This window comes from Melanaphis sacchari, unplaced genomic scaffold (assembly GCF_002803265.2).
Source record: "Melanaphis sacchari strain LSU unplaced genomic scaffold, SCAv2.0 Contig2_pilon_pilon, whole genome shotgun sequence".
NCBI classification, from domain to species: Eukaryota; Metazoa; Arthropoda; class Insecta; order Hemiptera; family Aphididae; genus Melanaphis; species Melanaphis sacchari.
In genome coordinates, this window is record NW_020271173.1 from 2,267,602 (window position 1) to 2,293,655 (window position 26,054).

The 26,054-nt window shown below is 27.3% G+C and overlaps 3 protein-coding genes and 1 pseudogene across 6 annotated transcripts; 3 read left to right on the forward strand and 1 right to left on the reverse strand.

Annotated features, from left to right (window-relative positions):
- The first annotated feature begins 590 nt into the window (after window positions 1–590).
- Window positions 591–5,514, forward strand: LOC112595903 (annotated as a pseudogene).
- Window positions 5,515–10,574: 5,060 nt separating this feature from the next.
- LOC112595905 (transcription termination factor 2-like) lies at window positions 10,575–13,879 on the forward strand. The gene is made up of 7 exons (XM_025341292.1): window positions 10,575–10,908; window positions 11,999–12,415; window positions 12,491–12,705; window positions 12,765–13,023; window positions 13,102–13,171; window positions 13,482–13,691; window positions 13,762–13,879. The coding sequence occupies exons 1-7, from the start codon at window positions 10,889–10,891 to the stop codon at window positions 13,849–13,851; spliced, it is 1,281 nt and encodes a 426-aa protein (XP_025197077.1). The 5' UTR covers window positions 10,575–10,888; the 3' UTR covers window positions 13,852–13,879.
- A 3,197-nt stretch (window positions 13,880–17,076) lies between these two features.
- LOC112595883 (zinc finger CCHC domain-containing protein 4) lies at window positions 17,077–21,369 on the reverse strand. Of its 2 annotated transcripts, none has more exons than XM_025341273.1 (9): window positions 20,827–21,369; window positions 20,193–20,382; window positions 19,180–19,333; window positions 18,878–19,075; window positions 18,589–18,811; window positions 18,411–18,485; window positions 18,179–18,336; window positions 17,368–17,490; window positions 17,077–17,197 (listed from the first exon to the last, which is right to left on the reverse strand). In XM_025341273.1, exons 1-9 carry the CDS (start codon window positions 20,897–20,899, stop codon window positions 17,147–17,149), a joined length of 1,245 nt encoding a protein of 414 aa, XP_025197058.1. In that variant the 5' UTR covers window positions 20,900–21,369; the 3' UTR covers window positions 17,077–17,146. The 2 variants fall into 2 exon arrangements, with proteins under 2 accessions (XP_025197058.1, XP_025197057.1); XM_025341272.1 differs by having other exon boundaries at window positions 18,411–18,524; window positions 20,827–21,368.
- Window positions 21,370–21,497: 128 nt separating this feature from the next.
- Window positions 21,498–26,041, forward strand: LOC112596043 (leucine-rich repeat and WD repeat-containing protein 1-like). 3 transcript variants are annotated; one of them, XM_025341490.1, is made up of 7 exons: window positions 21,498–21,593; window positions 21,794–21,983; window positions 22,364–22,485; window positions 23,960–24,159; window positions 24,245–24,431; window positions 25,389–25,654; window positions 25,727–26,041. In XM_025341490.1, exons 2-7 carry the CDS (start codon window positions 21,900–21,902, stop codon window positions 25,999–26,001), a joined length of 1,134 nt encoding a protein of 377 aa, XP_025197275.1. In that variant the 5' UTR covers window positions 21,498–21,593; window positions 21,794–21,899; the 3' UTR covers window positions 26,002–26,041. The 3 variants fall into 3 exon arrangements, with proteins under 3 accessions (XP_025197275.1, XP_025197277.1, XP_025197276.1); XM_025341492.1 differs by having other exon boundaries at window positions 21,519–21,600; XM_025341491.1 differs by lacking the exon at window positions 21,498–21,593 and having other exon boundaries at window positions 21,661–21,983.
- The last annotated feature ends 13 nt before the right edge of the window (window positions 26,042–26,054 follow it).

Sequence of the window (26,054 nt, forward strand, 5' to 3'; positions counted from 1 at the left end):
TTATTTTATTCGGTTAATCAGTGTGTTGTGCTCGGATTAAGAAATTAGTGGGAAAAAAAATTATATGAAATAGCCATATCTTCTTAATAATTTTACAATGATTTATTCCGACCATTTCAGCCTTTTTTTTTTTTTAATCTGCATTTTTTAGTGCATTACGCATAGTTTTAGATTTTTAGTTCGTATTAATAAATATTTTATAGATTTTTAAGGCATATTGCAATGCATATATTAGTAGGTTTCAGTGCACAAATACGTACTTATTCAGGCATTTTTTTTTTTTTTTTTTTTTTTTGTTTTTAGTGCATGAACTTGGAGCCCTATAATAATAATATAAATAGCAACTAATTTTACGTTATTTCATATATTAACGTACGTTATAATAGGCGTGGTTACGGCCTACCGCGACAGCGAGAATACGGGCAACAACGCTATCTCTGGAGCGTTGCACGCGTACACGTTTTGGTGTGACGTCCTCTCAACGCGTATTATAAAATAATAAGATTGTATTTTTTTCCAATTATAATAACACGCCGATCAAATGATTACTGCATCACCGTAAAACAATTAAGTAGGTACCTGCAGTAAACGCGCCACTGTAATTTGCATCTTACACGCACGCACACTCGCGGCACGTTCAACAGCTCGTCAAATTAATGATTAAGAGTCTATTAATTATGAGTATATTACACTACAATATAATATTACTTATACCAACCGGTTAGCATTCTGCGAATTGCTGCGATACGTGCGGTACGCTCTCGTCGAGCCGTCGCAGTCGTTGTCAGTATGTCCGTACATCGTGGACGCGGTCTCTACCGAAAATCAAGCACGTCCGTTCTACGTAATCTGTGATAAGACGGTGGAGAAAACAAAAACGCACACTTGAGCACCGACCGAGTAAAACGTCATAACTCGACGCCGTAGCGACGTGGCGAACTTGAAGTCATTCCGAGGCAAGTCTAATACTTCACCCCGCACCCAAAACCCCACAAAGTCGTTTGCCCTTTCACATTTTTAATACTCTGAAATATTAGTCGATGCTAAATAATATTGTCGCCCATCTGCCGCCGTTGGTACCCGACCGCCCACCCCAGCCGTCGAAAAACTCGAACCGTCGCCAATCCCCTCCCCCGACCACATTGCAACCCGTATACCGCTGCCGTGACGGGATGCAGCGGTTACCGTCGTCGTGGCCGTTGGTGGTCGCGATAGTGGCCGCGTCGGCGTGCGCGTCGTCCGCGGCGAGGATATTGGCCGTGGAGACGATGGGCGGCATGAGCCACTGGAACTTCATGAGCGGCGTGCTGCGGGCGCTCGTCGACAACGGGCACGCGGTCACGGCGTTCACGCCGTTCCCGGCGCCGGACGGTCACCGCCTGCGGGACAACTACACGGAGGTAGACCTGTCCCAGAAACTGCGGGTCTCCGTGAACGACCGGTTGGAGGTAGTGCAGAGTGGGGTACGCCCGTCGGCAACGGTGTACGGGTGGGTGCAGTAGCAGGTACAAGTGCGACCAAATCTACGGCCACCCGGCGATGGTGGACGTTCGGCGGCACCGGACGGCCACGCGCAGTTCGACGTCGTCGTCGTCGAGCCGTTCCTGTCGGATTGCGTCGTACGTGGCCGGCCGGTTGCGCGTGCCGCTCGTCTACGTCATGCCGTTTCCGGTCGTCGGGCTGATGGATCGCGCGCACACCGGCCACGCGGACAATCCGCGGTCACGGCGCAAAATGGCCGACCACGGGATGCCCAGGACGTTCGCGCAGAGGGTGAGCAACGCGGCGCACTCCGCATACTGCGGTTTGACGATGGCGTACGCGAACGCGGCGCTCAGGTACGTCGAGCCAAGAGAGTACGACACGGTGCCGCCGGTCACGCCGTCGCTGGTGTTCGTCAACGGCCACTACGTCAGCGAACCGCCGAACGCCGTCCCGCAGTCCGTCGTCCACGTCGGCGGCATACACCTGAAGCCGCCCGGGAGCTTGCCGGAGGTACGTACGTAGCTTGGTATGCGTCAGCGACGCGCGCAGATTTTTCCGTCGGGTACTGTTTCCGGACCGATTTCTTGACACGGCGTGATCGTATCAACCGTGGTATGACGTTAAACCACGACATTATAGGCGCTTTTTGTATTATTGTCGTCAACAGTGTAAGACATCGGGATGAACAAAAACAAACTTATCCTTGTAGATTCTTGAGACAGTACCAGCTATACAATCGCCCGCGATAAAAGTCGTTCGTCAAAACGTTAGTCAACCGTGGTAATAGTTGTTGTGTATTACTGAACACTGTCGGTTTTCAAGTCGACGCCACCACACCGATGACCAGAACAAAATAACTATTGTTAGGTATATGCAGGGCAGTGTCCATGATGTCGATTGCGTGCCGGCAGCGGCGTTGAGTATATACTATTTGGAAAGAACACGTGTTCGCGTCATTTCTTTGCATATACACGAAATACATATTTTTAAGGAACTAGAACTGGTTTTTAGGCCGCCTGGATTAAACAGCACAATACTTTAAAAATAATGAGTTTGAACACTTTAATGAATCATACCTAACAAATGTGCATGTATATCATATATATAATATATACACTTTATTTAATTTAACTTCGTCCCTATGCCGATTTACGTGAAGAATAGTCGGTACTTGACTACAAACAAAACTTTGTTTTTGTATTTCATAAAAACTTGAGATAACCAATGTAGAGAACTATATTTTGAGTTTTAATGTCTTGAAACAGTTAAAAGTTTAATTATTAATTTCCATTAAGTACTTGAATAGTTTTGTAAGTTTTAAAGTTGCATAAATATTTGGATATAAACACGGCGAGACACTTGGTAATACCTATTTTAAAGTGTATACATTTTAAAGTTAAGTTTTTATTACTATGCCAAAGTACATTATAAAAACTTTTTGAAAACCATCAAAATATGATACCTATATACGGTTAGTCTTATTATTATTTAACTACGGTTATAAAATACATTGCACATTTATTACTATAATTTTCCAGTAATTATTAACAAAATACATAGATGCATATAAAGTTTTAATGAGCAATTCTCGTGTTATATTACTAACATTAACATAAGTAAGAGTGTAAGACGAAAAATCATTGCTATATATTATATATAATTATAATAATTTATATCATATTATTATTTGTTACCTACCGTACAGGTAATTTTATTAATTGATACAAGTACCATAAAAATGCCATAATTGACCCAAATCTGAACTTTAACTTAGTATATCTTCATAAAGATTATATTCTTGGAAAGCTGATTATAGTGGAAAAATTTGATGTTCCTTTAAACACGTTTAAAAATGAATATTAAAGTACTTTACAAATGTACATAACTGATTTTATATTATTTTTAAGTGATTACTCCAAGTTACTATTAAAAGAGCAAACCTTGGGCCATGGATCTATTATTTATTAAAAACTCATTTTACGCAGTAAATATTAAACTTGAGCAAAATGTATAAACCAATATATTATATCTAATGTTGTTAAATATATCTAATCATGGTTTTATAGGGGATTTATTTTAAAGATCGTTATTTCACCTCAAGGGCCAAGACTATAAAAAAAATTGAAAAAAATTCTAAAGAATTCCTGGAGCCCCAAACTACTGCAGTAGTCTCTCTTATGGATCAAAAGTAAAAAATTACCAGAACTTGAAAAAAAATAATCAGAAAAATACGAAAAAAAAAATAAGGAAAAACTGAAATTATTACTTATAACTATCATTTAACAAAAACGAAATTGTTTTTTTAGTCGTAAACTAAAATTTTATAACAGAGATTTTCTACCAAAAAATTATAAATGAGTTTTTTTTTTAAATATATGATATACATTTAAGAATATTTCTATTTGTGCTATTTTTAAAAGATTTAAAGATTTCAATATTATTAGTTTATTTTCCATTTACCATAAACACACTACCATTTTTGTTAATGAGTAAAAAAAGCTTGAAAAAATAATATAAGGTTTCTTATAGTATAATTAAATAATATAAAATGTTCAAAATTGACATTATTTTAAATTTCAAGTTTAATTTCAATTTTTTTTTTTTAAATCGTCAAAAATAACAAAAATACGTAATATATAAATTTTAAATTATTATACCTAAAGATTAAAAATCCTTTTTAAACTGCAGAGTGCAGAGTGGCTTTTTTAGTTTTTTTTAGACTATTAAATTTATACACTGCAGAAATTTAAAATAAATAATTTAAAGTTAGTTGACTATGCAGTATGCGACCAAACAAAATAAAGTAATAAAAAAATCAATTCATATAAAATATAACATGAAATACTCTAATTTCAGGATATATTAGAGTTCATACAACAATCTCCACATGGAGTTATTTATTTTACTTTTGGTTCAACTGTTAAATTGTCTTCGCTTCCTCAACACATCAAAAATGTGTTTATTGAAGTTTTCGCACAAATTCCTCAGAGAGTTTTATGGAAATATGAAGATGAATTAGAAAATAAACCAAAAAATGTGATGATAAAAAAATGGCTTCCTCAACAAGATATACTTAGTAAATAAATTATAAAATACTATTGAATTATTAATACAAATTTTAAATTTTAATTATACTTAATTCTACTCTTTAGTGCACCCTAATGTAAAATTATTCATTTGTCATGGTGGTATATCTGGTTTATATGAAACCGTGGATGCTGGTGTACCAGTTCTTGGATTTCCATTATTTGGTGATCAATACAGAAACATAGACAATTTAGTCAATGCCGGGATGGCAATTTCCATGGACTTGTTTTCTGTATCTAAAGAAGCATTATTAAAACATGTTTTAGAACTTGTCAACAACAAAAAGTAAATTATTATTATATTATAATACCTTTTACCGAACAAAATGTGTGAACATAATTTGATTCATAAGCACCAACTATATAATTATTATTTATTGTTATTTTCTATAGGTACCTAATAAATGCTAAAACTACCTCGAACATATTCAAAGATCGACCGATGACACCTGCACAATTGGTTGTGTACTGGACCGAGTATGTTCTTCGTCACAATGGTGCTCCACATTTAAAGTCTCACTCACTTAATCTAACATGGTATCAATATTACTTATTGGATATTATTGTTTTTTCAATAATTTTGATTTCTGTAATTTTTTTTTCAGTCTATAAAATTTTAAAATTTATTTATAAATTGTCTTCAATATTTTATCATAATGTGAAAGTAAAGACAGAATAGGTTATAAACTAATAACTGATTTGTAAAATTACAACACTATTTCAGATTAACGAAATTCTTTTTTATTTATATATTTTTTTTATATGTTTTTCCGCGCTTTTGTAAACCATGTCAAGGTGTATTAATAATATATTGATAGTAAAAGTTAATTAGCTATTAGCAACTCTAATCTTACTCGACTTGATTTTGAGTAATTAAAAATTGTGTTGCTGTAAATTCCGTCCCATTTTAAATTTTTTGTGTAAATTGTGGCCCGGGTATATTTTGTATATATATAAACTACGACCGAGGTATAATTTGTATAGAATCAATTTATTTATTAAAACCAATATTTTCATTCCCATTTTTCAGACTTAGGACTGGCAGTATAATTGTTTTAGTATGTGTATAGTTAAAAATATTGGTTTTGCTGTTTTTTGTTTATAATTAAAAATTTATGATTAAAAAAAATTGTAATTAAAAAACTGATAAAAATTTATAAGATGATGATTTCCGCACAAAATCTAATTGATTAATTTTTTTTGCTTGCAATTCATACATTTTTTCCTGTATAAATGTTTCTTTTTCTGTCACTTTTTTGCTCTTTGTTCCCTGACTTCTTAAGCTGATATACGTATCACATTGCATGTATTTTAAAATTTCAACGAAAATAAATATATTTGGGCTGAATTTAATGTACTGTTTAATTTTTATGAAATGATTCACAATTATTTATTGTACACGTTGTTAAGGATATAAATTCGGCCCATATCTGTGGTGGAAACTCTGCGTCATTGGTTAAATAGGTTTCAAATATGTAGTCAGTATTATCCTATTACCTTGCGGTTGCAATGCCTTTATATCGTACACAAAACAATCCGAAATCGGAATATCCAGTGCCGCAATTTACGTATGTCATAAAAATACACAGGCCGCAATTTATACGCATGTTTTAAAAGTACATGAACCGCTATTTACATAATATATGACTATGACCTTTTTTGGGGGATGCAATTTACAGACTCTATAAAAAATAAGCATTACCTAATTCACTAAACATAATATTACCCATAATTATGCAGATTGTAGATAGATAATAAATTGTAAAATTAGGTACCCATTTATTTCAATATTAAACTTCAAACAAGTAAACGAGATAAGATAACACTATTATATTCGAAATATAAGTACCTACTCAGTTGATACGTTTTAAATTACGTATAACTGTATAAGCACTATAGTATATAAAGATATAACCCATGTCAATATTACATCTAAATATCTAATAGCATTAATAAAAAAATACTTTTATGAGAATTAATTTGAGCAACAAGTATAATTTTTAAGTACTTGACTGTAGTATTAGTAGTTTTATTCCATTGGTAAAAATTAAAACTAAATACTAAAATTATTAACTAAAAATTTAATTATACAATATACGTCTAACGTTAAACCATTTAAGTAAAAATAAGCGTTGGAATAGAATAAATTTAACTACATGTTATCATAGGATAGATTGACTCAAGTCTTTAAGGGGAATTTATTCTATCCCTTGCCTACTATGAAAAATATATTTAAAATGAAAATTATTTAAAAACATATATTTATAAAAATCCAATTTGCTATAAAGTTGATGGTACCTACTACCCATACTACACTAGTTTACAACAAAGCCGAGACTAATCGTAACCCACAAATGCAGGCGATGGGACACACTTGATCTGATAGGAATCACATTTATAGTATAGTGATGCCGTGGATTTTATGTCATAAAAATGTTAACTAAATATAGTATAAAGCATAATAATATTTTATTATGACGTTACAGAGAAATTTGTATTTAAAACATAAATAGTTACAAATAATTTCTGTAACATTATCAAATATAAATAGTTTCAAACAATTTCTGTAATATTATTATAAAATATTGTGAGACATGAATGCGTGGATTGTACGAGTACCTATAATAATAGTCCGATAAAAGTTAAATTATATAGGTACCTAGGAATTATTATAACTGACGAAAATTATAATAATATTACCAAATAAAAAAAGTTTCAAGACGATAAATAACACAATTTATTTTCATTAAACAGTGAAAAAAAATTAACATAGACAATATTATTATAATTAACGATTTTAGGAAAATCAAATAATCTAAACTAATTTTTATAATAATATGATATCATTAAAACAATTTTAAGTTAAGCGCTTGGAATATTTATTATTTTTCTTATTGCTGTAATTTTTCCTACATTTAAATATGTCTAGAATTTCCAACTTTATCTGCAGCATTGGCACAAATACAATTTGGAAGGGTATTGACGTCGATTTATTATTAGCCACGCCCTTTTTGCGCCTATATCGATAGAACTAGATGCACCTACTGACAACTGGCATGCTGCCATAATAATAAGTCATATTCTTAAACAATAAATCAATGCTTGAGTATATCATCTTTTATAAATTATTATTATGTAGAACGACATTAAAATATTTCATGGACAGTAAACTTTCATTAAAAAATAGCATGTATATTACAATGTATAACTACTAGTTGCTGATAACTATCTTAGTATCTTATCCATTATGTTATAAAATAACAACAGAATTAAACGACTAATCTCGTTTTGAAATAATATGTTTTAATAAATAAAAATTTAAACTTAATCAATAACGATTAGTTCGAAAATAAGAATCTGAAGATTACCGCTTTGCTGTACATTAGGTGTCGAGTGACTCATTGTAATAGATATGTTAAATTTGAATTCAATGATATTTTATCATTGTATGCAAAAACTGATTTACCATAAAAATTGGCATTTTTCCTTAATTTTTTCTTGGTTAATGACAGAAAGAAAAAAAACACATCATTATAATATCAATAGATTCATCTCTCCGCTTGGAATCTAAAACAAAATTCGCATACAGCTACGCCATCAAGCGGCAATCAAAAGAGGTTTTTTATGCTCTTATTGGAAAATTGAAAACAAATCATTGTTTGCCGTTTGGTTAGTTGTAAACGGAAGAGATAGATGCCGATGCCGTTGTTTTCGGATAACCGAACGGCGGCTCAGATGTTCGGTAATAAAAACAACAAAAAACAAAAATAATTATTTTAAATTTACTGTATGGACAACAATACATAATATTATACAATATACATAATTAAAATATTATTATTTAGATACACCATTAGTCATTACCCCCATTTTATATTACCTATATAAACCTATTTAACTCAATTTACACCTAAATATTTTGCGTTTAATTATAAGTATTTTACAATTTAAAAATGTACTTGAATAATTAAATACCAATAATAACTTCCAAATACAATGCCACAATAATTTACTTTAATATGTGTCTAATTAACCCGTAAAAAGCGTACAGTACAGTTAAAGATTTAAACCACAGAAAAGATAAAATTTCATCTATTCTGTGGTTAAACTATTAAAAAAAAATAATAGCTATGGGCGTAGACCGTTTGGGCGAATAAATAAATACTATTTGGGTGAGGGTTTATTCAACTGAAAATACCGTTAAGGCGGTATAAAAATACTTTTAAATTTTAATATACATTATACATTCAACAATTAATTAAACAAAATCTTATAAAATATAAATAATTAATAATAAGTCATATTTAAAAAAAAATATTGGTATAGATATTAGTAGTATTATATAGGTAGATAGTAATCTACAGTCAAAAATAATTTCACTCGCCCAAACGATATAAAATATGATAATCGCCCATAGTATCGCAGTCTTCGTTTAGCGTACACTACTAGAGCTAAATAATATTTTATTTTATTTATTTATTTCACATAATATCACATTATATTTAAATATTTTAAAGACTAAAGTAGATGATCTATCATCTATGATACAATTTAAATAGCATCAAAAAGTTAAATAGTAAATTTATTTTTTAACTATTAATCATTTTAAGTATCTTCTACTACTATAAATACATAACTAAAAACATGTATTATTTATGTAGGTAGGCACCTATATTGATAATAATTAATATAAGATACAAATTGAGAATGAAGATATTTATGCCATGTTACCAGACTATCCATAGTATACGATACTGATCGTTTAAAACGAAAAACAAATACCTGACTTTTATTTAATTTAATGAAAAAATTAAATAAGTTAAATTTTAATAGGGATTCTTTAAGTTTATCAAATGCTCATAATTTAATTTAATACAATATTTATTGTGTAAACATATTTTTAATTATATAGATAATAGATATTATCTCTATATGCAAATAAACATATAATATAGATATTTGAATTTGAATAATTTGATATTATTTTTTTTAAGTTTTAACTACTTAGTACCCATTAATTTCATACTTATAGATTTTAAACAGAGCGATGAATATATTGATATAGGTATTCAACATTTTATTAAATATTTATACTATGATTTTCTATTTACGATCAAATCTTTTTTGAGCTATTTAAAAGCATAAGAATTTTCAATTTCTTTTATAAATGGCGATTAAAAACTATTCGTTTGGTAGAAATGGTTGAAATTTTAAAAAAAAGTTCTTCAAACGTTTTTAATTTATTAACTAAAAAAATTGAAATCTACTGTCTAATCACAATATATTTTTATAAGCGTTTAATAATCAAAAATTCATAAGAATTCATGTTTTCTACTTAAGAAAATCAAAACTAGGTTCTTTATGGGGTTTTCAACCAATAAATTAAAAATAAAAAGCAAAATAAAGTTTTTATGAGCATATTAACTTCAAATTTTTACGACATTCACTATTCACCCTTAAACTAATTATTTCTTCTCAATGTTTGATATTTTGTTGTAGATATTTCAAGATTAAAAAATTACATTAGATGCTTGAAATATTTCTATAACCATACGTAGGTAATATGACTTGTATACTTCAGTTTATTATTGTGTAAGAACTATATAATAAATGACAATGATCGAAGAAGATCTCTTCCGAATTCTAAGAACTAAAAAGTCTATGATAATTATTTATCATAATATTATACATTTGCAGGTACAACATTGTATTTTAGAACTAAGAAGTAAAGAACTAATGACTAAAGAGTAAATCGTATGATTTTATTTTAATGTTTGTTAGACAATAGACACCATTCGACAATACTAGCTATAATAAATTATTGTTACCGAAATGCATATAAAAATATTTATGGGTTTTTTCAAGTTTTTCTGTTTTTGTTTATCGATATCTACTTATCGGTCGTTGATTACCTAATGACACTATACAGTGTACATAACTGTGACTCGTGTGGAGTTAGTTGTAGCGTAGGTATTATATAATATATAGGTATATGATTTATATACTATTTATAATTTTAGTTAAGAATTTTGAGTGTTTTCACTGTTTTCAGTTTTGATTGTTAAGAGTTTAAATCTATTTATTAAGAAGTATTGCGTAGACCGTAGTTAATTACTTACTAAATAATATATCGGCGTATTAATTCAATTTTGTAATATTATTTTGTTGTCTATACTTCTTACAGACCACATTCGTTTAGATAAAACTTAATTATAACTTTTGGAGCACAATAGACGACAGACAAATAATATTACTCTTAATTTATTATTATTTATATTTTTTGCGATATTATTGTACATCAAAAATAATTGTTTAAAATGCAGATTCCCGATCGAAGGTAAGTTAATAGATGTTAGGTATTGATTTAGTATTACCTAATTTAAGATTTAAACCAGTGATTTTCAACCTTATTGGACTAACGATCCACTTTAGTTATCTAATTTTTGTGACTCATAAGTACACGTTTCAGAAAAAAAAATCAATAAATAGTAATATATATATGACTTATGACTTATTAAAATTGATCAATTTAGTATTAGCATAAGTTAATTTTATCTTATTCCACCAATTAAATTAAATACTTACATTTTTACAATAGATAGGTAGTTTTTTTCACTGAGTGTTGACGACTAATTTAAACTATGTGTTGATATGAAGTTAATGATTTCAGATCTTTAATAAATTCAAGTTAATTGCACTTGATACATTTTTCCGAGTTAATTTTTTTTTCAATCTATTTGGTTACATAATATATCATTTTATGAGTAATTGTAGGTTAATTAAATACAACCAAGTTCGAAAAAATAATTAGAAAAATACAGGATGACAATAATTTTTTAAAATATTAAAATATTGTACCTGGTATTGTTTAAAAAAAATACTTCTTATGTATGCATGAAGTTACCTTAATTTATTCATAAATAAAATTAACTGCCTAAAAAAAAAACTATTGGTAGGTACCTATTTTTTCTTAAAAATGTAAGTAAATGATTCATATATTGTTGGGGTATCTATCTATTAGGTAAAACAAAAACTTAGTCTTATTGATATTTACTTGAAAAAACTGAATTCTAAAAGGTTTGGTTTCTTGCCTTAATTTATTTCTCAATTATGATTTAGGTACCTAATTAATTTAAACTCTGAGAAACTTTTCTCAACATAATGAAATTTTTTTAAGTAATTCAATAAATAAAATTATTTAAGCTCGTTAAATTTGACAATTCTAAAATTTCTGGACTAAGTACATTTACACTATCTGTTATACCTATTTAATAAATGTAATAGTTTGAAAAATGACTTCTATTAAGTTTTGAAGAATTGACTATTGATCTTGATATATAATATTTTATTAACTAAATTTAAATTTAATATTAATGATAAGCCATTCTAAATCAAAATAAATAAATGTTTTTATTGTGGTATTTTAGAAAACTATTTCAAAAACGCCATCATCGTAGGGAAGAAATTGAAGCTCAACTACGTAGAGCACAGATTGAAGATCAATATAGTACTGAAGATTCTAGTTCTGAAGATGAAGAGTCATCTGAAGGCGAGTCAGATGACGAAGAGTCATCAGATGGTGAATTAGATCAAGTAATAAATGAAGACGAACTAGAAGAAGCTGATGAATCTGAAAAGGAAGATGATGAATCAGAAAAAGAAGAAAATGGATTAGAAGAAGATGAAGTTGAATTAGAAGAAGAAGAAGACGAATTAGAAGAAGAAAATGATGAATTAGAAGAAGATTGCAATATGAGTTTAAGTGAAAATAGCTTATCTAATGGCAGTAGTAATCATAATAAATCCAATAATATATCTTTAAGTACAATAAAAATTGATGATAGGTAAAAAATTTTAAACATTAATTTTTTATGAAAAATTATTATTTTAATTTTTTTTTTTTTTTTTTTTTTTTTCAGTGAAATGTCTGTTGTCTGCGATACAACTAATGAGACACTTTGTGATAATACTCCAATTGCTAAAAATAATAATGTACTAATGAACGAAAATAATTCTGATGATGATACATTACAGTCATTGAATGACTCTAACTTTGATATGAATGATCAACAAATCCAAGTTGTTGAATGGATGATTACTAGAGAAAGTCAAAAACCATATGGTGGAATAATTGGCAAGTTTAAATTAAAAATATCTGTTTAAAGTAATTTAATTTACTTTATATTTATACAGCAACTGATGGTACCACTGATTATAAAATTACAATATTAATGAAGTTGTTATTGAAATCCAATGTTCCTAATTCATATAATACACAATCAGAAGGAGAGTCTGATTTGGATGAAACTATTTTCTCAAAAGGATGCACATTGATTTTATGCCAAAGATCAAGTATAGATGATTGGATTGATTCTATTGAAAAGAATATACAACCTGGCACATTAAATGTATGGGTACACTATGGGAGAAATAGAGATATATCACTATACGAGTAATTTATTTTGTTATTATTAAGTGCTTATATATAAATAAATTAATTGCAATAAATTTTTTGCTTTTGAAATTCTAGTTTAACTCAAAAAGATATTGTTATCACAACAACTACATTGGTTGTAGCAGGATTCCGCAAAAAAGAAAATGTAAGAATATACAATTAACTTTTTATTAAGGTCATGGTTATTTATTTTTATAATGTTTGCTTTAAAGTTTACGCAATGATTTTACTGAAATATTAACTTTTGTCAATACTTCAGAAAGGTTATTCATTGGTTTAATACAAATCAAATTTAATCAATGAATTGTGCAATATATTTTATTGTTTATTTCTAAAACTATAATTAAAACAAATTGTTACGTTTCAAAAAATAATTATTAATATTATGAATCAAAACCTGTATACAATATTGAAGACATGCAAATAAAATATTAAAGAAAATACTTTATTTTTAGAATCCATTTTATCAAATAAATTGGAAGCGAATAATATTGGACGATGTTAAGCTTTATAATTATAAACAACAAACTTCTAAGGCTTTATGTCAGTTATTAGGCATTTGTCATTGGGTTTTTTCTGCGCCAGCAATTATTAACAATGATGATGATGAAGCTATGTATAGTTTAATTAAATTTATAAATTATAAACCATTAAATATGTTTGAAGTAAGATTAAAAGTAAAATACGCTACACTAATAATAAAATAACTAATTTTTTTTTCAAATTTGATTTCAGAATTGGAAAAATTGGATTAAAACAAATCAAACTGTATCAATGTATGAAAAGTTAAAGCATATATTGTATAATGATAAGAAAATTGTTTGATTTCAAAGCACCTACAATATTTATTACTTACATGTTATTAATTATTATTTTATTCAGATTTTAGTTATGTATTTTTTTATACTAATGTTTAAAAATTAAAGAGAATTGTCGATTTTGTAATTAATTATTGATGATATATCAAAAAAGTGTTGTATAAAATATATTAAATTAATTTTACAATACAAATATAAATTTTAAAGGATGTCTCGTAAAATATTTATAATCATACATTACTATAATAATTGTATTCAATTCAACTTCTATGGCTACAAGAAGAGTTTATTTGTTGAGATCTCTGGTCTAAGTATCGGTCTAGTGTATATAAAATTTTAAAAACTTAATGTGTGTTTTTCTTTATCAAGATTTTTGTATACTTGAAAGCAAAAATTGTATTAAACTAAAACAAATTAAACATTTCAATCAATTCTATATGTAGTGTAAAAAGCTAAAATATTTTGAAAATAATATCTAGTAAATTCAAAAATGAATATTTGGTGAAAATTTCAAATCTTTTCAGTATTTATTTTTTAATTAAATAAAAATCGATTTTTCAAAAAACTGATTATCTGAGAAATGTCTGTTTTACTTTTGAATCCACGAAATGCCGAGTAAAATCAGTTTCCTACCAGAAACCTCACTTGATATTTAAAATCAAAACGTTTTATAGATGACGTTTGAAACAAGATAAATAATAATAAAAAAAAACACTGTAAAATCGACATTTATTGTTCCGCTAAAAACCTATAAAACGTATTGATAATGAAATATTTATTGGGTAATAAAAACGACATCGCCTGTAAAAATATATTATGCTAGAAACGTGGATATTCTCACCAAATCATGGTAGCGTATGGAAAATGACTATAACCGTTGATTTTAAAATCAATCCTATTGAGTATTGGCATATTGCTTGAATTTTAAAATGACGGCTGGACGAAATAAAAATAATTTAACACGTTAACGTATAGGTATGCTAATGTAATGTGTATTATTGTACTACGAATTCGACGACCTGAGTGTAGCTGTAAACGCATAATATAACGGTTATTAAATGACCGTGTGAGTTATCTACGATTTAATTTTGTGGCCTACGTTTAAGTCGCTGCGAACACCGTGTGCGATCCAACGGGTCAACGGTCAACCCACTCGGCTCGAAACCACGCGGAACCATCACATGATTTTTAACAATTTCAGTAACATCAGTAAAAGTCGAAAGATCATTTAGTCGGTATATAAAGCAGTTTTACAACTAAATCGAAGATCTTTTGAATTTGAAAATTTAAAAATACATGTTATCATTAAATTGTAATCAAGTTAATTAATATTTTTATTCTTCTAGCTTTTTTTTATTTATATTTTTAATAATTTTATTATTTAAAAAAAAAAAAATTTATTATTTAAAATATAATTTTATTTTATTAGGAGGAACTCATATGGATAAATAAATATATTATATGATTAAATATTAATAAATAAATAATATTAGTAAAATACATATTTTGAGTTTTTTAGTACATATTTATTTATATATTTTGGTTTTACAAATACATATGAATCCGAGCCCTACTAATGATAAATAAACTTACAGAAAAATATTAATAGTCTGAAAGGGTTGATATATATTTGTACATCCATAAGCAACGTATGACACTGGAATAATTTAATTTAAAATATGAACTAAATAAGTATAATAATAAATCAATTATGTTCTAAAGAAATACGAATCAAATTAATAGTAAAGTCCACACACGTATAAAACCATAATATAGCATAATATAACCATAATGCTTATTCAAAATATTTTGCCAACCATGAAATTGGCGGGAATAAATTATTCAACTTCGCACGATAACGCGAGTACCTTATCTAGTATAATAGACATCTGAGACAAAAGTAGACGTAAAATAAAAAAAAAAATAAATGTACATGTATCTAGGTAGCACAGTCGTTACTCGTTATATTAATAATATAGCGGGAAACTGGTTGGCATTTTGATATCTTGAATAATAGTTTAAAAAACGATAGTCAAATGACCCAAGCGCGCTTTGTGTACAATAACTATACTAAAAAATCAACAATAATTTTAGTCGACAAGACAGAATTTCTGTTTCAACATATTAACATAACAGAAATTAAATGTGCACCGTTTACATATAAGTATTTGACTGCAAAGATTAATAATTAATGACAATGCCTATGTTAAAATATAATGTTGAGTTTTAAATTCAATATTTTATTTAGAATGTATGAATTAAAAAAGAAGAAAATATTAAATTTAAATAGATATACATTCAAAATCTAATAAAATATTCACTTTTTTGTAAAATTGACCAAATATGCATTATGAATTCTTGATTTTTAAACTCACTATTTTTTTTTATTGTAAATCTAAAAGCTGATCCATGGTTGTTTGATCAGTTTTTGGTACCTGTCACATATTTGATGTCATCAATTAAGTTGAAGTTGTTTCGTATCTATGATTGAAATAATTTGTAATAACACTGAATATTGATTTAAATTGTAGTTGAAATACTCCCTACTCTCACTATAACATTAATTTATATTATTGTCTTATATTCTTGTTTTAATTTTTTAATACAACTTTACTTCAGATTTCCTCAATCATTTTTGTTTTATATAGGTAAAGCTATAAAAATATATTTTGATTTTCCTCTATTTGTTTTATTAATTTCTATTTTAAAAGTATTAAATAAATAGAACTATTACAAGAAACTGGAAACACACATAGGCAGATAAACTCGAAAGAACCAAATGATTCTTTTATATATTATTACAATTATTAATTTTATCATAAACTGAAATATAAAGCAGATAATAAAATTATAGATCACTAAAAATGTATAACTATAAAAATTAATTGACTATTTGTACCATTAAAATTTTTTATTCTAATTTAAAGCAGTTTAAATCTGTAATGGAAAGATTAAATAAAATGTCATTCAGTGAGAAAAGATTGCTTATTCAGAACTGGATTCAAGATTTATATTTTGTGTTATTTTAATTTTACTTATAAAGAAGATGGCATGGATAAAAGCATTGAACAGAGCACTAATGGCTCTAAATAAAACAATAATTAACTATACTTAACAACTGACTAAACCCAACTTATACTAGACATGTTTAGTATTTACTTTAAGTATCCATTTCTATTAATTCAGCATTTAATTAGTATCCTTAATAAAATATACAGAATTATATTTAATATAAATAGTATATGATATATTTTTTAACAATTTAATCTAAACATCATATTTATTTGAATATTGAGTATTATTTATGCCTTTGACAATATATGTTTTTTACGTGGTCTGCTCTTCATTGTACCCTAAAACAAACATAAAATTATAATAACAATATATTAAGTTTATTAAAAATATGCTATAATACATAATACAATTATATGAGCTGAGAAAATGTGTACTGCATAATAAGATAAATTTACCATTTGTAAACATAACCACATTTCTAAATAATTGAAAAAATTATTAAACTAACCTTAGTTGGAAATCGCATACAACTATGTTCTATTAAGCAACATTTGTTACATGATTTGCAATGTTTCCATGTTCTTTTCACACATCTTTTACATAAGTTACAGTGTATGTATTCACGGCCATTCTGTAAAATTAAATATTTAATTAGCACAGAGTTTAGAATAAGTTTACATTTTGATAGATTGTATTAAATGAATAACAAATAATTATTGTAATTATATACTTGGCTAGTCAATCTAATTTTTCCTACAGGCAATATTCATATTGTTTTATTATTTTTTATAATAGTAAACAAAAAAAAAAAAAATTTCTAAGTTACAAGAGTTTTTTCAATATCTTGTAAACAATTTGAATTGTTTATTTGTAAAGATTTAATTATAATGTATTTTTAAATTTGTGTGTATTTAATTACTAATATCTAAAAAGTAAAAATACTAAGACACATTTTTTTTTTTTTTACTATGAAAATTTGGTGAAAATATTGTGAATACTGTTTCTATAAATTTGTTTTGCATTACACATTTTATATGATTTCTCAACATTTTTGAAATTTATTTTAAGGTTATGGAAATCAATTATATATATATTAGTACAAATTATGAACATAAAGATACTTGAAACTTTTATTACTAATAAAAAATATCCCCAGAAAAGAATATTTAAATACTAATATTCTTCAAATAACTTTAAATCTAAGAAAATTACGATTTTCTTTATTACTATAGTAGTATTCAACAGTTTAAAACACATAATGAATACTTATATAAATTACAAAAATTTAACTATTTTCATATTAATAAAAGTACATTTACCTTTGATGTACAACTATTGCACTTGTAACAGTGTACATTTTCTGAGCAAACCCATCGATTACATTCATCACAAAATCTATAATTTTCCTCAACAGGTAAAGATATCTTGCACTGATCTACATTAGTAAATATTCTAATTGGTGATCCTTTATTCCTCCCTAAATATAATATAAAATAAAGGTATTTTATTATTTACAGAAAAATACAGTATAACAATATAAAAAATACAAACCAGAACTATTAAACTTTTTATGATTTATGTAGTCAATTTTATAATCTATCATTGACATCCCAGGTATGCAACTGACTACAAAACGTTCCATAAAATAAGGTAATACAAGAAACTCTGAAAATTAATATATCTATTCAAAATCAATTTAATGTTAATGAGAAAGATGAAATTTACTTACTTGATAATATGCACTTGTTGTTTTTTTTCCTAATTTGATCAAATTTTTCTAGTGTATATGCTAATGGTTCAAGTCTGCCACCAAATGGAGGGTCAATAAATACAGCTGTAGAATCTCCTTGGGTCAAAATGTCTTCCAACACAAACTCTGTGTCACATTCTTCAAGTATGTGGCAGTTATACATGTTAAACCATCTGAAATGGCCAGTGTCATAAAATTGCAACTGAAGGAAATATAAATATCAGTTTATACCATTAAGTCAAATAACTTTAATTATTATTTTACATACGTATCTATGATCAATGTCAAGTAAAACACTGCTTATCTCAGGTATGTCACATAATATTTTTTCGTGTATAGTAGGAGCACCAATACAAATAATATTAGTTGTACCAACAGAACGAAACATTTTGACTAACATTTCAATAGTGTTTTCAGTAAAAAAATACTGAGATTCACTTTTTGATTCTTGAAGTGGTCTAAACAACTAAAACATATCTATAATATAATAACTAAAACATATTTATAATATTATTAATATAATAACTAAAATAAATTTATAGTTACAATAAATTATAACAAAATTAGTACCTGTGAAGGGTGAGATAATTTTAAATCATTTATATCTTCTACTAGCATTTCATAATGGTCTGAATGTAACTCTCGTTGAGTCTTAGAAAATAATTCACCACATTTCTGACAGAAACATCTTTCTTCTGGGGTTAAATTTTTTATATCATTGAACCTGAAACAAATTTAAAACAGTTTTTTTTGAAATTGTATACATTTTAGGTATATTATTTTAGACTACTTATTAAAAATATATAAACATTAGAGTAAAATTTCATTTTCTACAATCATTTTTAAAATTTGGGATCTTCTCTAGCTTCTTAAAAACATATTGTTTTTTTTTACTGATAAATGTTTAAATTAAATAAACATGATTCCTTTTAGACATTAAATGTAACATTAAATAATTTTCATTAACCTGATATATAAAGATGGTGAACAAAAAATGTCTTGGTGATTTGAATAACCCTCAAAACCTCCAATAATTTAGACCAGAACTTCTCGACCTTTTTATTGTAGCTACTTCCCTTTTTGAATTTCAATTTTTTAGTGACCCCTACATATATATTTTTTTTATATACTCACATAGATTATTATTAATAATCAATATTATATATTAAGTACTGTACACAATACAGTGTTGTATTTATTGATTTTATTATTTGAGCTTTAAATTTCTGTATTGATTTAAAATTTAAATCATACGTTAACGACTCTAAATAATAAGTAGGCAACCTGTTTTGAAAAACACTGATCTAGACAATATTAGGTCTGAATTTTTCCAAACTGTTTTATATTGCCTATCTCAGGCAATAATTTTAAGATGTCCATTGACTTTGATAACTATATTTATTCATAAACATGATCATAACAGTTTTATATAAAATAAAGTTCTTGAGTTCAATTATCTATTATGAAATAGGTAGGTAAATAACATTAATTATTATTAACAATCTAATAAAAGTTACATTAAAAAAACATATTTGTATGAGAAAACAATGTTAAAAATAAAAAGATAAGTTAATGATTATTACCTGGATTGTAATTTATATCTCATCATTTTTGTAACAAAGAGATCTCTTTCATATTGTTCCATGTATTTTTGTCCAATTGTTTCAATTTGATTTTCCCACACAAAAAAAGAACATTTTTTTCGATCTCTATGTGCTGAGCAAGAGTAAAACTTTTTATTGTCAGATCCTCGAGAAAACAATAGTGTTGGTCCTTAAAATAAATAAATTAAAAAAATTAATAATAAATTAAGTAATTACTAATTATATAACAACAAATTGCTGCCTTAAATTTAAAAATATGATAAGCAAACAATTTTAAACTCAGTTTACAAGTATGTAATTACTTAATAAAAAGAAGATTTGATATTAGAGTTAATATAGATTATGAGCCAATGATCACGATTCATGAATATTTGGTATATGTTATTAGTATTTCAATATCAATAACATTTTTAAATTCTATATTCTATACGGTTTAAAATGGTTTTATTGAGATTACTTATTTCCTATCTTTGTAAGCCATGTAATACTTAATTTGTGTGCAAAAAAGGACACAAATAATTGTAAAATTATTGACTGACCACTAGAATACATGACAACTATGGCTCATTTACACCACAATATCAATAAATTAAAACAAACAACAAATAATTACCATGAGAGCAATGAGGATGTGTATTCAAATTGTCCATGTGAACGGACACTGTTTTAATGTACTCCTCCGTCATTTTTGTGTTGGCAATTACTGGCAGAGTAAATCACGATCAGGTTAATGCCAAACGTTGTGGTTGGTCAAACGGTATTTATTCGAAGGTATTATAAGTTAGAACACAAACGTAATCTAATAATAATATGAACACTGCAAATCCGACACAGAATACTTGATTGGTTGACTTAAAAATTGACGAACGAGTAACGGCTATACTATAGTACTAAGTACTAACTACTGCGCGCCTTAGCACTTCTAAGCCAGTACTGGTCACGGTAGAAGAGTGGCTATTGTGGTAATCGCAAGACACTACAGTGCAATCACCTTATAGAATAGACAGTGACCATGGCAGTCGATGACGCCAAAATGCCAAAATATAGTTTCATAATATGAAACGACGATATTGTAGTCCGTGAAGAATGAAGAGTGAAAACTGAAGACAGAAGAAGTGAAGAGTAACGACACCACGTGTGTAAACGATTATACTGATATGATGTTGTTCATTGTTATCATTTCAGATTTCGTTCTGTACCCCAATCAATGTTCCGTGCACACTTGTTGTTGAATGTAGATAGTACTATCTACAGTTGTGGTCTCGTTCTTACAGACAAGTGATAACGATAAAAAGAGAAATGATTAAATTACGTGAAAATGGAGGGAAATTCACTAATTCATTTTCATAAAAATCAGAAATCGTCATAACAATTATTACCGTTACTCGTTAGTAATTAGTTAATATTATATAAATAACTATAATATAGTTTAAAATTTAAGTTAAACGTATTAGCTATAGTATATATTTCTATCGAATGACTCACTACTTAGTATACTATTTTTTTAATGAGTTTTTTAATAATATAAATCAATCCGTAGTAAATGATTCGAGTGCTACTATAACCGTTTTGAATTTCAGAATTATTTCCGGTTAAGGATACAGAGACATTTAAAACAATACAAAACTTACTGCATTGATCATTGATTAATCATTTGCCGGTCTACCTGTCTGCCATCCGTTGATAATGAGTGAATCTGAATTTGTGGCGCACCATTTCCTCAGGTGCCATTCAAAAACCGACAGTGATTCAGCAGACGTTTCTACACAGGTAACAATGAGTAATAACTAATAATTAATTGTACTCTTGTGATATAACAGAGGTGGGCCGTGGGCAACTGACGGCCTACGGGCAACAAGTCTTGTTTATTTGGCCTGTGCTACAATTTTCAAATTACATCATATAATTTTAAAGTTTAAAATTCACATTATAAACAAAATAAATGCTAATTAAAATGCATATTTTGAATGACCCTTTTTTTTTTTTTGCTTTCTATGCCCTGGCCTCCTAAGTTTTTAATTTTCTAAAAATTGGCCTTCTAGTAATTTTGAGTTGTCCATTCCTGTAATATATCACAGTTCAACAATACATAAGACACAATAATTTTGTTGCATGTGATATGTTAATGTACAGTTCATTGTGGGTTATAGGTATGGTATGCAGCGTTTGAGCCATCTAGCAAGTCTCACTTGGTGGCAACCTGTGGTGGCAACAAGGTCTGTGTTATTGATGTGGAGACTGGAGTGGTCCAATATAGATATACTTATCCCAAGTAAATAATTTAATTCCATTATGGATTTCCTTTTTTCTAATAATAGTATTAGTTAAATATTAAATGTGCTAAGTACAATGTATATCAGGTGACTATACTCCGACTTAAAAGAGAACACATTAATTTATCCCTGTGCTATATCCTACCATAAAAATAGAAAGAATATGTTTCACTGTGGTATGGTGTTTCTTAGCGATATGTTGAAGAACTAATTTTTGTTGAGCCGTGGTGTGTCTTCTAAAATTACTGGTCATATCTTTAATGGATTTTGCTATAATATTGTAACATAGTGACTTTTTCCAATTAAAAATGTTGTATTACTCTTCATTATTTTTTCAATGCTTTTTATAAGCTATATGATTATATTTATTTAAAAGAAAAAATTATAAAATATTTATTTTTTGATTTTAAGTCTAATATCTTTTTCATTTGTCTAGAATCCATAACATGGAATAAATTTGAAACATTTAATCATACACATTACATATTATATAATAAAAAAAATATTTTAATCATATTATTATGTCTATAAGGAATCTAGGGAAAAAGCCACAGAAACAAAATTGACTTAATTATATATAAAAATTTATCATACTAAGTTTTAGTAATTGTATTATTAATTCTGTAATAATTAAGTCTTAATTAATTTTAAATCAAAGAATTTAAGTTGAAAATAATATACTATCTCAAAGACCAACTTCTGTACATGAGGTTTGGTATTGTTTTATGTTTATATTATTGGTGGTTTATTAAGTAGGGAAACTATTATGTGTGTTACCTGCACGCCACCAACAAAAATTGGTCCCTTCTAAACACTAATGGAGCATATAAATAATGAATGATTAATAAAATGTTACATTTTTTAATAGAATATAGATGTCCTGCATACAATTTAATATGTACACTGCATCTGCATCTATGCAAGGTATTGAAATTTTTGTTTGTGATTTCATTTAAAAATCTGAATAATTTTTAGAATAATGAGTAAAGTTGTAACTATTTTACATTTGAAAATTAATTACCCTGCAGTGTATACATAAATGTAGATATTTTGTTTATCTACAAAATATAACATTATTTTTTTTTATCCAATTTTTAGTATTTGTTAACATTTTTCTGTAGAAATTCCCTTAGAACCTTTCTTAAGTTAAGGTAAGTATTGAGTATAAACTATTAAATAAAATACTTTCAGTCTTATACATTTACTTCCATTTTCCAGCATTATAATATTTTAGTGTTGTATAACTTGTATATTTAAAATATATTTTCAATGAACATATTTTTTTTCAATTTAAAAAAAAATTGTTAGTTATGTTGGGAGGAATACATGTAATTAAAAATACTGGAATTTTTTAAATATTATTACTGTGGCTTTTTTCATATTATTATTTATGTTTTAAATTTTAATTAAGAATGAATTTTACTTTAGAATATATTTTAGTAGGATATTTTTTCAATTCTTTTATTTTTGTAGAGGACTGTTATATACATTATCATGGAGTACAGCGTGCCCTCGCAACAATATATTGGCCACTGGTGGAACAAACAATACAATTGTACTCATAGACTTGTCTGCCAATTTAGCATACCTTCACTACAGTTTACCTCAAGGGAATAGTAAAAAAATATTTATTAGCTCAATTTTATTTCATCCTTCTCAAAATGTGTTGTTTTGTAAGTATTTTCTTCTCAATTACTAATTTTTGTTGCATTATTTTTATTTATCAAACAATATGTAAATGTGTTTGTCTATTTTCAGGTGCCCTAAACAATGGATACTTATACATACTTAAATTTGAAACTCTCAATTATCGTATTGTAAACCTTGAACAACAATATTTCATTGATCTCAAGTGTGAAATAATTGGATTAACATTTTGTGAAATAAATGAATATTTACTCATTGCCACTAATGCTGGTTTAAAAGGATGGGATAATTCTCAAAGGTACTGTATATTAATAATCTATTTAAAATATAAATTGATCATTCATGTAGTACCTAGTTGATCACTTATCACTTGTAGGACTGAGACTTAAAGCAACAAGTATAATATGCTTAGATGGTGCATTCAAACTGTTTACATAGGCAGGTGGTTGAAAACAATTTTTCAAGTAAAACAAATACTTATAGTCTATAGATAGATAATAATGTATTACATTTTATAAATCATTTAACAAAACACAACAAGTAGAAATTTCATCTATATAACTCAGTGGTTCCCAACCTCTTTAGCTCCACATAGATTTTCAAATCTTGTGCTCCTCCTCCAATAAATTGAAAAAATTACAATCTTTTTTTATATACCTAACTAATAAACTATTCAATATTCAAAATTACTACTTTTCTTATTGATGATAATAATTATAAATATAAATCATAATAATTAATAGAATAATATATAATATTCTTAATTGAGAGGTATCCAATAACCAGTCATTATTTATTTTTCATTTTTCTCTACATTGTAAAATGAAAATAATTTGACAAATAAAATTTTACTTTGTAATGACTACATATACCTCCTCAGCCATGTTTACACATCCCTATGTTGGGAAACACCGATATAACTAAATGCAAAGAAATGTAATGTAATAATTTATGAAGTAAATTTATTAAACTTTACTAACACTTTTTATCATAATTTAAAGAAATATTATCTTGTATCATATGTATTCAATAGTTATTTTTTCAAAATAATTATAATTTTAATTAATAAACTAACTATATTTATTGACTAACTTACTTTCATCAACATCTCAAATTTTACATATTTTTCTGTTAAGAAAAAATATTTTCATTACCGTTATAACATATCTTTTCTAAATATTTTAATTTTATGAGTATAGTCATTAATTTATGATTAATAACTGTTCACCTTTTCTTTATTATAATTGATATATAGCCAAGATCAAGAACTCCTTGATTTTGAACTACCCAAAAACCCTAATGAATTGTATAAGGATCAAAATGAAAATGTGATTGATTCAATTGAGATTGTTAAAGACAGTTGGATTGCCATTAAAGTTGCTCTGCACGGAGTTATATATATTTTTGATCTAAATACAACACTGTCCAAAACTAAAAATAACAAGTGCTTAGTATTACCATCTTTTGTACTAAAATGGAGTGATACAGACAACTATTTTATGAGCTGTTGTGTTGGTCTTGGTATGTATTTAGTATTACTAAAATTTAAACCCAAATGCTCTACCTAATGAATATTTTATTTATATGATACAGATGGAAAACTTTTAGCATGTGGAGATGATAAAGGAAGTATATGGCTTTACAACTTGGAAGACATATCCTTTAAATGTTCAAAAGGTGATCCTAAGATCATTACTGTCAGTTCAGTGTTGAAATGGCCCAAACTTAATGATAGTTATTTGAAAAAGAAAAAGAAGTTGGAAGTAGATGTTTATGACATAGTAATAGCAAAATGTGCCGTTCACTTTAGTGGAAATTATCTTGTAGCTGTAACTAATAACAATTTTGTTTGTTTGTATAAAAAATAAAATATGATTTAGTACTTATTATGTTTAATGTTATATTACTTCACAATGTATTA

What these genes read in the sequence shown, in the direction of transcription:
- LOC112595883 (XM_025341272.1), bottom strand. Translation starts at nt 20,899, where the DNA reads ATGACGGAGGAGTACATTAAAACAGTGTCCGTTCACATGGACAATTTG. An exon ending in TTGACATTGATCATAGATAC is followed by an intron (nt 18,812 to 18,877) that starts GTATGTAAAATA and finishes TATTTCCTTCAG; the next exon opens with TTGCAATTTTATGACACTGG. An exon ending in GTATGCGATTTCCAACTAAG is followed by an intron (nt 17,198 to 17,367) that starts GTTAGTTTAATA and finishes TGTTTGTTTTAG; the next exon opens with GGTACAATGAAGAGCAGACC.
- LOC112595905 (XM_025341292.1), top strand. Translation starts at nt 10,889, where the DNA reads ATGCAGATTCCCGATCGAAG. An exon ending in AGAGATATATCACTATACGA is followed by an intron (nt 13,024 to 13,101) that starts GTAATTTATTTT and finishes TTGAAATTCTAG; the next exon opens with TTTAACTCAAAAAGATATTG. An exon ending in AACCATTAAATATGTTTGAA is followed by an intron (nt 13,692 to 13,761) that starts GTAAGATTAAAA and finishes ATTTGATTTCAG; the next exon opens with AATTGGAAAAATTGGATTAA.
- LOC112596043 (XM_025341490.1), top strand. Translation starts at nt 21,900, where the DNA reads ATGAGTGAATCTGAATTTGTGGCGCACCATTTCCTCAGGTGCCATTCA. An exon ending in TTCTCAAAATGTGTTGTTTT is followed by an intron (nt 24,160 to 24,244) that starts GTAAGTATTTTC and finishes GTCTATTTTCAG; the next exon opens with GTGCCCTAAACAATGGATAC. An exon ending in GAGCTGTTGTGTTGGTCTTG is followed by an intron (nt 25,655 to 25,726) that starts GTATGTATTTAG and finishes TATATGATACAG; the next exon opens with ATGGAAAACTTTTAGCATGT.